This window comes from Jaculus jaculus, chromosome 9 (assembly GCF_020740685.1).
Source record: "Jaculus jaculus isolate mJacJac1 chromosome 9, mJacJac1.mat.Y.cur, whole genome shotgun sequence".
Classification (NCBI taxonomy): Eukaryota; Metazoa; Chordata; class Mammalia; order Rodentia; family Dipodidae; genus Jaculus; species Jaculus jaculus.
Window position 1 is genome coordinate 137,144,485 of NC_059110.1, and position 13,756 is coordinate 137,158,240.

The 13,756-nt window shown below is 45.1% G+C and overlaps 1 protein-coding gene across 5 annotated transcripts in view; it reads left to right on the top strand.

Annotated features, from left to right (window-relative positions):
* The window catches only part of Tex2 (testis expressed 2), a 135,953-nt gene that overhangs the window by 96,488 nt on the left and 25,709 nt on the right, over positions 1-13,756 (top strand). For all 5 annotated transcript variants that reach the window (XM_045158290.1, XM_045158292.1, XM_045158291.1 and 2 more), the window contains exons 6-7: positions 1,786-1,932; positions 9,981-10,080. In XM_045158290.1, the coding sequence (XP_045014225.1) occupies positions 1,786-1,932; positions 9,981-10,080 (247 nt within the window). The remainder of the gene's footprint in view (positions 1-1,785; positions 1,933-9,980; positions 10,081-13,756) is intronic.

Below are 13,756 nucleotides of genomic sequence, written 5' to 3' on the forward strand. Positions count from 1 at the left end.
TGTTTTTGCAAGGCTGTAGTCTAATTAGAAGCCTCCGCACAGAGCAATACTTGTCATACCAGCAAGCCTCTTCCCCACTAGGACAGAACAAGCAGAGAACCAGGAGAACAAACTACAGCCCCGAGCTCTCACCCCTCAAGTGAAAGTAAGGCTTTTGTATTTCTTGGGTATCTGACATGCGAGGAGACCTGAGGAGTCTGTTCTTGGTCCTGTACAGCAGTGTAGGGCACCAGCCATACTGACAACCCACTCCTCAGAGTCCTAGCCCTCCAGTGCACGAACCCTATACCCCATGGCACTCCCAGTGAACACTGCCGCTTTATCCTTTCCCTCGGCCCTCACTAGGGCAGATTCCATAGTCTAATAACTAGCTGTTGCAGTCAGGTTCGCATTGCTGGTAGAAATCACCCAACCAAGAGCAGCTTGTGGAGGGGGAAGGGGGTCTATTTTGGCTTACGGGCTCAAGGGGGAAGCTCCATGTTGACAGGGAAAACGATGGCATGAGCAGAGGGTGGACATCACCCCCTGGCCAACATCAGGTAAACAACAGGAACAGGACAGTATGTTGAACACTGGCAAGGGGAAACTGGCTATAACACCTATGAGCCCATCCCCAACAATACACCTCCTCAAATGTCCATCAGCTGGGAACCTAGCCTTTAGAACACCTAACTTGATGGGAGAACACCTGAATCAAACCACCACAATAGCCTGGCTAGGATACTGGAGACATGTTTGCTCATCCACTGGCCACAGCTGATGTTTGGATACACTGGATGGGTCGGAAGTGAGGCTGGAGAGAAGGGCTGCCTTGAGAGCAGCTCCCTCATCCAGCCCTGCTGTCCCCTCCCCTTCCTCACATAGTGAGGGACTTTGGAAACTGCCAATGCTGCTTTATTTGATAACTCTGCGGTGTGACGGTTGCAGGATTAGTTTGTGTAAATAGTATATGCACATGCTTACCTGCAATGGTCAAGAGAGAAGGTCAGGTGTCCCTCTATCACTCACCCACTTGTTTTCCCCTTGAGACAAAGTCTCTTGCTGATTGTCACACTTGCTGCTCACAAGCCCCAGCAATTCTTCTGTCTCCAGTCCCCTACAGGACTAGGGTTACAGCGGTGTGTGGCCACACTCAGCTGTTTATGTAGGTTCTGACCCCTCAGGCCCTCATGCTTACACAGGAAGCACACTTAACCACAGAGCCCGCTCTGCAGCCCAGGCATCCGGGTCTTTAAGCACCCCAAGTACATTTGTTTTGTTGTTTTCAAAGTAGGGTCTCACTGTAGCCCAGCCTGACCTCAGACTTATCATGATCCTTCCACCTGTGCCTCCCTGCTGGGATTAAAGGTGTGTGCCACCACACCTGGCCCCAAGCATATCTTGACTCTGCAAGGGTAAGACCAAACCTTGATGAGGAATGAGCATACTAAATACAGGCCCAAGCCTTGGCTAGGAAAAGGTAGATGTTTGATAAGTCATTAGTACCAAGTGAATTTGGAGGGGGCTGGGCGCGGGGGGCGGGGGAGCGTCAGGGCAGTTTATCTAAGCTAATGCTATGGGTATTATCTGGTTCACAAGAAGACTGGTGGAAAAAATTGAGAAGGTATAGCTTTTGTTTCTCCTTTTTTCTGTTCACTGACAAAATGTGGGAATCGTAATTTATAGAGAAGCACAGTCACGTGTCCCTGATTCTGCAGGAAGGCCCTTCAGAGGCTTTATGAAAATTAGCACCTGTCTCACTCTCCAGTTGTTTTCCAGCTAATTTTGGTCCTTTTTCTTTTCCAGTTGCCAGAGGCCCCACCCTCTGAGGAGGAAGAACAGGAAGCCTGGGTGAATGCCTTGCTTGGAAGAATATTTTGGGACTTCTTGGGTGAGAAATACTGGTCTGATGTGGTGTCTAAGAAAATCCAGATGAAACTCAGCAAAATCAAGGTATTGCTTTTCACATAAGAGGCGTCTACTTCCCCACCTCCTCATTCCCAGGTATTCTGTGCCCTTAGGTCCTAAATGAATAAACACTGGTTACAGCATATGAGGGAAGAAAGTTCTCAAACGCCACACCTGACCTGGATCACACACTGACCTTGGTCAGTGACACTGTATCTGGGGACTGAGTCAACTGTCTTGTGTTTTCTCTTGTGTTGCAAGATGGTCATCTCCAGTTTGTTTAAGAAAATGTGAGCTTCTAAAACTAAGTCATCTTGTATAGTTTCATTATCTTTTTAAAAATTTATTTATTTATTTATTTATTTATGAAAGAGAAAGAGAGAATGGGCACAGCAGGGCCTCCAACCACTGCAAACAAACTCCAGATGCATGCACTACCTTGTGCATCTGGCTCACATGGGCCCAGGAGAGTTGAACCAGGATCCTTTGGCTTTGCTGGCAAATGGCTTAGCAGCTAAACACTTGACTGTGAAGCCTAGGGACCCCAGTTCGACACTCAACTGCCACTCAGTACCCACATAAGCAGATGCACAAGGTAACACATGCATCTGGAGTTTGTTTGCAGTGGCTGGAGGTCCTGGTGCATCCATTCTCTCTCTCTTTCTCTCTGTTGCTCTCAAATAAATAAATAAATAAACAACAGCAAAAGTATCTAGCGGGCATGGTGGCGCACACCTTTAATACCAGCACTTGGGAGACAGAGGTAGGATCGTGGTGAGTTCAAGGCCACCCTGAGACTACTAACTCAATTCCAGGTCAGTCTGGGCTAGAGCGTGACCCAACCTCAGGAAAAAAAAAAAATTATTTATATACTTATTTACTTATTAAAGAAAGAAACTAGTCGTGCCAGGGTTTCCTGCCACTGCATATGAACTCTAGACACATGCACAATTTTGTGTATCTGGCTTTATGTGGATACCGAACCTGGGCTCTCAGACTTTGCAAGCAAGTACTTTTAACCGCTGAGCTATCTCTCCAGCCTTCATTTTCTTTAAGTTAAAAGCAAGCTTAAATTTTCTATACACAGTTCACCTGCACTCAAAGTGGGCCAGACCATTGAGCACACTTGAGGAAATCTTGGACTTCTCAATGCCCTTTGACAACCTGCCTTTCTTCCCTCAGCTGGGGCCATCAGGGTTGGCCTCTATATGTGTCTGCAATTGACCTTTGCTTTGGGCCAGATAGCACTTTATTTTGGGCTCTCTCTTTGCTAAAGAAACCCTGCTGGTGCTAGGCCAGGCCCACTTGGAAGTGGGTTTAAAGTGCATAGGTACTTCTCAGGACTGTCAGCAAAGGGTGCATTTGCCAGCTGGGAGAGCTGTGGAGGTTCCTTGGAAGTAAGCCTCATAGGAAAGTTCCGCCGAGATAAGAAGTGCTTCCGTGATCAGGCTTATGGCTGTGGCTTTGAGGGTTTTGTTTTGTTTTGTTGTTTTTATTATAGATCAGAACCTTTGAGAAACAGAAACCTGTGGAGCCTTGCCCTAGAAAAATGCATGCTCATACATCTGACCTTCATTTCTGGGAGTTCAAAGTCTCCAGGTTAAGAAACTATGAGTGGAAAGTTAGATTAGGAGGAAAATATACACATGGCTTCAGTTTGCTTTTGGTCCTTCCTCTGAGTAAAGAACCGAATCTTTTCTGGTTTAGTCTGCAGGCCACCCAGCCTCCCATCCTTAAAAAGACAGACTGCCTTCTGGCCTGGAAGAGTGGGTTTGGAGGCAGAGCTTGGGGTAGGGCTTTGGGAGACAAGGTCAGCCAGTGTGTGCTGTTGAGGGTTGATCCTGCTCCTGCTAACCAGATCCACAGGGGAACAAGCAGCCATGATCCTTTATGTTGAGAGATAAGACATCAGTAGCCACATAAAGTGCTCTGGCATCTTTGTCTCCTTCAAAACGACAAGGCCTGGAGTTCCATCCAGATCAAAGCCCACCATAGGGAGCTGTCCTGCTCCTTTCCCAGAGGTAGAGGGCTGTGCTTCCTGGGAGCATGAAAAAGAGAGGGCATGCAGGAGTTCCAGGTAGGCACTGATGGCCTGCACACATTCCAAAGGCATGGGGATGCAGTCCTGGCCCCTCTCTGAGCCAGAAATGGGAAGTCATAGCGCTTCTCCCCACATGGCGGAGTGTGAAGGCTCCTGCGTTCCAGAGGAAATTGAAGGAAAGCCTTCTGTTCTTATTTTCTTTTTTGCTTGTCATTTCGGCTCTTACAGATCATAGATTTAAACTTCAGTTTTCTCTTTGAGGTCAGAAGGACTGAAAGGTTAGAATGGAGACAAGTAGAACTGAATGAAGATGAGTAGATCCAACACTGCCAGACTTCAGGGTACCAGGTGTGGGGGGGGTCCTCTAGCCCCTCTGTTGCCAACTATGCCCACCCCATCTCCCAACCTGAGCTGCTGCTATATGCAGTGCCCATAGACCAGTGGAGACCCAGACAGAGGAGTAAATGGGGGTGAGAGAATAGTTCCAAACCCGGCACCCTCACATCATCACCCTTGCATATAGTGACTCCCTGTGAAAGAGCAGCTCGGCCGGACGCCTGGCACCCCAGGATGGGTGTAAGATGAGCTGGATTTCTGCCCAACAGCAAGTGCACTCTTGGCTTGGAGCGCTTGTGCTGATGACAGCAGGTGCAGCCATTGTTACACACACAGCCTTGTTATCACCCACCACCCAAGAACATGTCCATCCACCTGACTGTCCTGTCCCTGTTGAGTTTATGTAGGGGGTAAAGGACATGCCCCTGGGTTTCTGCTCCTTTGTCCCTGAGGGTGAAACCTCGGTTTCTGGTTGAGTGGCACCAAGAAGCAGTTGTATTGCCTTCTGCGCGTAGGGAGTAGGCTGGTCTGGGGCAGAGAGCCGAGCAAGGGGTTAGCCACAGGCAGTCTAGATTCTTGGGGGTAGGTAGAAGGGTGAATACTAGGAAAGGCCCTGCTCATTGCCCCTCTCTCTGGTAGAGACCATGGACTCCACTACTTGCTTGCAGACCCCACCTTTATCATAAGACCTGTCTCAGGTCCATCCTTTACCTTTCTGGGAACCATAGGCTACAGGATGGGGTGCGGGAAGGAGGTGTGAGGCAGAAGAGAAGTGCTAGCCGTGCTCCTGCAGGGGCTCAGTGTTGGCTCTAGTTCCCGTAGAAACACTAGTGGAGGTGGTCTGTTCCTTGGTCTCAGAAGCCTCTAACTGGGCAGGCTCTGGAATGACAATTATAGACAAAAAGCACTGTGGCCACTATGTAGGAGACTTTCTTGGCCAGCCAGCATTTTGAAGGTTGATAGAGGTCATCCACACCTAACTTGATACCTGAGACAAAGTTTTCCAAATACAGCATGAGCCAATTCAAGAATGAATATTCAGGGCTGGAGAGATGGCTCAGCAGTTAAAGGTGCATGCTTGCAAAGCCTGACTGCCCAGGTTCATTTCCCCAGTATCCATGTAAAGCCAGATACACACACATACATCTGGAGTTTATTTACAGTGGCAAATGGCCCTGGTGTGTCTCCCTCCCTCTCTGTCTCTGTCAACTAAATAATTTTTTTTAAGATTTATTTATTTATTTATTTGAGAAAGAGAGAGGGAGAGTGTGAGAATGGGCGCATCAGGGCCTCTAGCCACTGCAAACAAACCAGGTGCATGCACTACCTTGTGCATCTGGCTTATGTGGGACCTAGAGAATTGAACCTGGGTCCTTAGGCTTTGCAGGCATGTACCTTAACGGGTAAGCCATCACTACAACCCATAAATGAATTTTTAAAATATATTTTATTTAGTTATTTATTTATTTATTTGAGAGAAAGAAAAATGGGAAGAGAGAGAGAGAGAATGGGCATGCCAGGGCCTCTAGCCACTACAAACGAATTCTAGATGCATGCACCCCCTTGTGAATCTGGCTTACATGGGTCCTGGGGAATCCAACAGTGATCCTTTGACTTTGCAAGCAAATGCCTTAGCCACTAAGCCATCTCTCCAGCCCATAAATAATTTTTTAATGTGAATATTCAAAAGCCATCCCCACCACACGTTCATTACAGACATGACTACTCTCTAAGATGATCTGTCTTTACCTCTGGAAAGAATCAAAGGTGACAGCAGTAAAGAAAAATGAAGTTATGAAATTTGCAGAAAAATGGATGGATCTGGAAAGGATTATACTAAGTGAGGTAACCCAGGCCCAGAAAGCCAAGTGCCACATGTTCTCCCTCATATGTGGGTCCTAGCTACAGATGATTGGGCTTCTGCGTGAGAAGGAAAATACTTAGTAGCAGAGGCCAGTAAGTTAAAAAGGAAATATAAAGGGAAGAGAAAGGAAGGGAGGAGGGTACTTAATAGGTTGGTATTGTATATATGTAAGTACAATGATTGAGATGGGGAGGTAATATGATGGAATTTCAAAGGGGAAAGTGTGGGGGGGGAGGGTATTACCGTGGGATATTTTTTATAATCATGGAAAATGTTAATAAAAATTGTGAAAATAGCCATCCCATCCGGAGGCGTCAGTGCCACTGAAACGTGTGTCCATGGAACCTGTCCTAGCTGTGTTGTGATGGTCTTGCATTCTGTTTGTCTCGTGGTGGTGGTGGTGGAGGTGTTGGGGTCCTGTTGAAAAATGTCTTGTCATCATCTGGGTAAAAGGAGCCAATCCACAAATCATGCCATCACTGAAATGTCCCATCACTTTTGTGAGCCATGTTGTATGACTAGTAAACTCTGTACCGATTAAAAAAAAAATGTGAAAACAAAAAAATAAAAATAAAAATAAATCAGAGGTGAGCTGGGTTAGGGGTCGCACACCTTTAATCCCAATACTCAGGAGGCAGAGATAGGAGGATGCAGTGAGTTCGAAGCCACCCTGAAACTACATAGTGAATTCCAGGTCATCCTGAGCTAGAGTGAGACACTACCTCGAAAAACCAAAAATAAATAAATAAGGATTAAGAAAATAACAGACAACTTGACCAGAGGAAATATAGGTGAATTAATTGTACAATATTGAGATAAAGGAGCGACTTACGAGCAAATTCCAGTACTTTGACTTTATTACCTTTTTGATAAATTCCGACTGGTAGATTTGGGAGCATTCATGAGGACCCATTTGGAAACAGATGGCACACTCCCATGAACAACCAGAGGAGAGGTAGAGAAACCACCTGGACCAGCAAAGAGTGATTACCAGGCTGTGGGCAGGTGTCTGTGTGGGGAGAGAGCTGCCTGTCTCACGGAGCTTTGACCTTCAGTGGAGGCAGGGGACAAATGCCCAGCAACATTTCTCCCTGTACCTTCCATTCCTCTACCCGCTGAAGGATCCCAGTGGCCAAATCCAACCAGAAGCTGGATATCAAGAAAGAGAGACAGACCAGACTGACAAACAGACCAACTAAGTGACCATGGATACAGTTTACTCAGGCCAACATCTTGTGTAACATGTGGAATGTGGCTGGGAGGATGGAGTGGTAGAAAATAGCCAGCCATGAATCAAGGGGATTTGTTATCCCCGCCCTACCCCCCCCCCAAGGATTTTAACACATGGTAAGGGCTGAAGAGATGAATTAGTGATTAAGGCACTTGCCGCAAAGCCAAAGGACCCAGGTTTAATTCCCCAGTACCTACATAAGCCAGATGCACAGGGTGGTGTATGTGTCTGGAGTTTGTTTGCAGAGACTAGAGGCCCTGGCATGCCCATTCTCCCCCAACCTACCTCTTTCTCTTAAATAAACATATTTGTGTGAAAATGAAATGTCTATTGCTATTTCTACTTTTAAAAATGTGGAAGAAAGGGCTGGAGAGATGGCTTAGCGGTTAAGCGCTTGCCTGTGAAGCCTAAGGACCCCGGTTCAAGGCTCCATTCCCCAGGACCCACGTTAGCCAGATGCACAAGGGGGCGCACGCATCTGGAATTCGTCTGCAGTGGCTGGAAGCCCTGGCGCGCCCATTCTCTCCCTCTCACTCTACCTCTTTCTCTGTCTGTTGCTTTCAAATAAATAAATAAAAATAAACCAAAAAAAAATGTGGAAGAAAGTCCACCATAATAGGACGAAAAGATCATGACATCAAAATAAAAGAGACTGATTGAGAGGAGGAGGGGATATGATGGAGAATGGAGTTTCAAAGGGGAAAGTTGGGGTAGGGAGGGCATTACCATGGGATATTGTTTACAATCATGGAAGTTGTTAATAAAAATAATAATAATAATTTTTTAAATGTTGGAGAAGAGCTGGAGAGATGGCTTTAGCCATTAAGGCAAATGCCTCCAAAGCCTAAGGACCCAGGTTCAATTCTCTAGGTCCCATGTAAGCCAGATGCACATAGTGGCACATGCATCTGGAGTTCATTTGCAGTAGTTAAAGGCCCTGGCACGCCCATATTCTCTCTCTCTCTCTCTCTCTCTCTCTCTCTCTCTCTCTCTCTCTCTCTCTCTTCTCTCTCTGTCTCTAACAAATAAATAAATAAACCTTTAAATTAAAATGTTGAAAAGCCAGGTGTGATGGTACATGCCTTTAATCCCAGCACTTGGGAGGCAGAGGTAGGAGGATTGCCATAAATTTGAGGCTACTCTGAGACTAATTCAAGGTCAGCCTGGGCTAAAGTGATACCTTTAAACAACAAAAAATAAAGAAAGAAAAAGAAAAAAAGTTGTAGGGTGGGCTGGAAAGATGGCTTAGCAGTTAAGGCATTTGCCTGCCAAGCCTAAGGACCCAGGTTTGATTCCCCAGTACCTATGTAAGCCAGATGCACAAGGTGGCACAAGTGTCTGAAGTTTATTTGCAGTGTCTAGAGGCCCTGGCACTCCCATTCTCATTCTCATTCTCATTTTCTCTCTCTCTCTCTCTCCCCTCAAATAAAATAGTATTTTAGAATAAAAATGTTGTACAGGTGGCTGGAGAGATGGCCCTGCAGTTAAGACACTTACCTGCAAAGCCTAATGACCTGGGTTCATTTCCTCAGTACCCATGTCAAGCCAGATGCACAAAGTGGTACCTGCATCTGGAGTTCATTTGCAGTGGCTAGAGGCCCCCTGGCATGCCCATTCTTTGTCTCTCTCTTCCCTCTATCTCTCTACAAATAATTTTTTTAAATGTAGGGGGGCTGGAGAGATAGTTCAGTGGTTAAGGTGTTTGCTTGTGAAGACTAAGGACCCAGGTTTGATTGTTCGGGTCCTACATAAGCCAGATTCACATGGTGGCTCATGCATCTGGAGTTTGTTTGCAGTGGCTAGAGGCCCTAGCATGCCCATTCTCACTCTCTTATCTCTCTTTCCCTCTCTCTGCCTCAAATAAATAAATAAATAAATAAATAAAAGTTTTTAAAATGTCTAAAAAAAAAGTAGGGGCTGGGTTTCTCCTCTCTGTACCATAAAGTGGAAACTTCCCAAACAATAAAGTAGACCCATAGATCACTACCACAAAAAAGTAGCAATTTCTTACTCCCCACTGTTAGAATCCCACTTTGGGGGCTGGGGAGATGGCTCAGTGGTTAAAGGCACTGCTTGCAAAGCCTGATAGCCTGGATTCAGATTCTCCAGTACCCACACAAAGCCAGATGCACAATGTGGCATATGATTCTAGAGTTCGTTTTCAGTGGCAGGAGGCCCTGACATACCCATTCTTATCCCCCTCCCTCTCTCTCTGCTTATAAATAAATTTCTTTTAAATCCCACTTTCCCAATTCTGTGTCCTTCTCGATGGGCCAGTCTGAGGTCAGATGCCACTCCTTAGCAAGATACCTTCTCTAATCTCTTCAGCCACACTAGCCACTCCTAATTGAATCCACACTCCTGTCTCATTTCCACTTTGTGAGATTATAGCATTTGTCTATTTCTCCCTCTCTAGTGTAAGCTCCACAAGAACAAGGAATTGGCCACCCGTTCACTGCTGTGGCTTGTATGGTTTCAATATAACTAAATCCAGCTAAATACATGATATGTGCCCAAAGCCTTGACTTCCATCTCCTCAGAGTATATTGAATTCTAGCTTACCTTACAGTTGTTACTAGGTTACTAATGGGTTTCACTCATTGTTTGCTTCTTTTCTGTAGCTCCCCTACTTTATGAACGAGCTAACCCTGACAGAACTTGACATGGGTGTGGCTGTGCCAAAAATTCTTCAGGCCTTCAAGCCTTACGTTGATCACCAAGGTAACTCTTACTTGACTCTTAGAGTGTAATGATCATGTATGTAAGTGGTAAATGTTCTGTTGCTGCAGATTCAGTACTGAGGCCTGTGTTTGGGCGAAACTGGAATCTTAGCCATCCTATTTTACACTGAATAGCTTTTGTTCTTGTTTTTGCTGCTGCTGTTCTTGTATGTGCAGGGAGGGTGTTTTGTTTGTTTGTTTGTTTTAATTTTTTTGTTGTTTTCGAGGTAGGTTCTCACTCTATCCCAGACTGACCTAGAATTCACTATGTAGTCTCAGGATGACCTCGAATTCATGGTGATCCCCCTCTGTCTGCCTCCTGAGTATACAACCACACCTGGCTTTGTTATGTTGGGTTTTTTGTTTGTTTGTTTGTTTTTTGGTTTTTGGTTTTTTGAGGTAGCGTCTTGCCCTAACCCAGTCTGACCTAGAATTCACTCTTTATTCTCATGGTGGCCTCGAACTCACAGCAATCCTCCTACCTCTGCCTCCCAAGTGCTGGGATTAAAGATGTGCACCACAACACCTGGCTTTGTGTTGGTATTTTGAAACAGGGTCTCACTCTACCCCAGACTGACTTGGAACTCAATCTATTGCTCAGGCTGGCCTCAAACTAATGGCGATTTTCCTACCTCAGTGCTGTCATCAAAAGCATGTGCCACCACACCCAGCTTTTTTTTACAATTATTTTTATTTATTAGAGGGAGGGAAAGAGAGAGAGGCAGATAGAGAATGGGTGCATCGGGGCCTCCAGCCATTGCAAATGAACTCCAGACACATGTGCTACCCTGTGTATCTGGCTTACATGGGTCCAGCCCAGCTTTTGTTCTTAATAGTCAGCATTAAGCTGATAAAGAATATGTTCTCGGGCTAGAGAGATGGCTTAGCAGTTAAGGCACTTGCCTGCCAAGCCAAAGGACCCAGGTTCTATTCCCCAGGACCCATGTAAGCCAGATACACAGGGTAGCACATGTGTCTAGAGTTCATTTGCAATGGCTGGAGGCCCTGGTGCACCCATTCATTCTCTCTCCCTCCCTCCTTCTCCCCCCCCCTCAAATAAATATGTTTTTTAAAAAAAATATATTCTCTCTCATTTTCTTAACCTCCCAGATTGATAGGGGGCTGCCTCCAGTCCAAGTACACCCTTGTGTCAGTGGATGGTGCCCAAGCTTTTGTGGGGATTGTAACCCTTCCCCTGGCATGAGGCAGTGGGCTGGGTTTTAATCCCACTCTTCTCTAATGAGCCTCACATGCACATCTGTCCTGGTTCTAGCTCCTTGCTAGAAGCTCGCTCTCTCCATATTATCACAACACATCCTTTCTTTGCCCCAAGGGTTGCCAGTTTCTTGATCTTAATGTCTTACCACATCTCTTATGTTCCTTATCCTCCCAAGTATTTGAAATGTGAAGGCATATATTCAGAAGCAGTATTTTGAGAGCAAGGCTTTCTACTGGAAGGTAGCTCTCAGATTTGAGGTTTTAACATACCACAGATAAAATATTTATGTCTAATTTTGTAGGTGGAAGAAAAAGAATTGATATGAATGTGGAGAGGATAAAAATAGAATCATGAGGACTTACATTTCAGACTTATATACAGATGTATATGTCTTTTGTGTCATACGGCTTTAAAAGGACCTCACAGGAAAAATTTAATATGCATAAATTTGGTTGAAAAGAAAGGAATAAAAGAGTAGCCCCTAGGTGGGCAAATTTAGCTTATTTGCATATGAGAATAGATGTCACTGATGTCTTCCCTCTCCTCCCTTCCCTTTACTCCCCTCCACTCCTCTCTTCTGTTCCTTCCCTTCCCTTCCTCCCTCCCTCTCTCTCTTTCCTTTTGAGACTGTAGCCCATCAGACTCTGAACTCTCCATCTTTCTGTCTCAGCCACCCCAGTGCTAAGGTTGCAGACCAGTGCCACCCCACCTAGCTCAGTTATGGCTGTACAGTAGAATTCCTTATGCGTGCTGCTTTTCCCATACTTACATTATTCTCCAAATGGCCCAGGAACAAGATAGGGGGAAAGTAAATATAGCTTTTCAAGAGAATGATTAGAGTTTTGAAGTCAATATTTTATAGAATGTGTAAGGAATAGGAGCAATTTTTTTCTCTATGGCTATATCAGATGGCTCTTGAATCATAGTTAATGAAATCATTTTTCAGCTATTGCACCTGATATAGATATGAAGAGATCTTTTGTCACTACAGTTCTCAGCTCTGCAAATCTCTCTAGCAATATTTCATTAGGCAGGGTGCCTACATCTCCTTGTTTTTAACATCACATTGATATTAAATGTGAACAGACTTGAGAATTTGACAGTCTAGAAGTCCACCTGATCCCTGCCTATTGAGGTTATCTATAACCCCTCAATTCTGCATAGGCCTCCTCATGCAACTGGGTAATCCTAGGGTTGACCATGTCAGGTACACTGGGAGTAAAATTAGAAAAGATTTGAATGCTTCACAAGCAGTTGAGAGTTTTTTAACCCCGTACACAATCTGCAAAGGTGTGTCCTTGCTGCGTTACCTGCATAGCCGGATCTTTGGCCCTCCAGTGGACAAATACTGCCTGCCTTCCTGTGACCGTGAGGCCTCCCTGCCTTCTGCTCTTTGCCTCTTTAGGTATTGACTGGTAACAGACTGAAAAAATATCAGCTAACAAAAACCTCCTGAGAGCAGACTTTTATATTTTTTTAAATTTTCTATTTTTAAATTTAATTTTATTTATTTGAGAGAGAGGGAGAGATTAAGAGGCAGAGAGAGAGAATGGGTGTACCAGGTCTTTCAGCCACTGTAAATGAACTCAAGACGATGCATATACCACCTTGTGCATCTGGCTTACATGAGTCCTGGGGAATCGAGCCTGGGTCCTTTGACTTTGCAATCAAACACCCTAACGGCTAGGCCATCTCTCCAACCCTATTTTTTTTATGTTTATTTATTTATTTTTGTTTTTGGAATAAGGGTTTAACTCTAGTCCAGGCTGACCTGGAATTCACTATGGAATCTCAGGGTGGCCTCAAACACACTGTGATCCTCCTACCTCTGCCTCCCGAGTGCTGGGATTAAAGGCGTGTGCCACTACACCCAGCCAGACTTTTAAAAAGTAATAGTGTGTGTACCTGTTAGATTTTCTAATGTGTATGCATCTTTAATCTAAGACTGTCCTTTCCTGAATTGATAGAAATTTCTGAGGAGAAGGGTGTAGGTCTAAGGCGAGCTTTGCAGCGTCTAAGATGTAGCCCTATAGCTTTGAACTCTGCCACCTTACATTGGAGACCTATGTCTCAAGCTTCTTTCTTGTTCCTTGGCAAAAGGAGCCATGTAAGACTGCTCAACTACGTAGATCAAAGCTTTGCTGGTTTTTCATACATTTGAGATTTATTTAACTTTCAGAGCAAGTTGTAGAGATCTGCCTATTTATGTAACAAGGCAGAAAATGTTACCAAAGAAAGGACGGAAAAAGAAATAAAGCCTATAAAATTGTTTAAATTTGATAAAATTAGGGGCCAGATGTGGTGGCACACACCTTTAATCCCAGCACTCGGGAGGCAGAGGTAGGAGGATCACCGTGAGTTCGAGGCCGCCCTGAGTCTCCATAGTGAATTCCAGGTCAGCCTGGGCCAGAGTGAGACCCTACCTTGAGAAACAAAACAAAAAAAATTTTTTTTGATC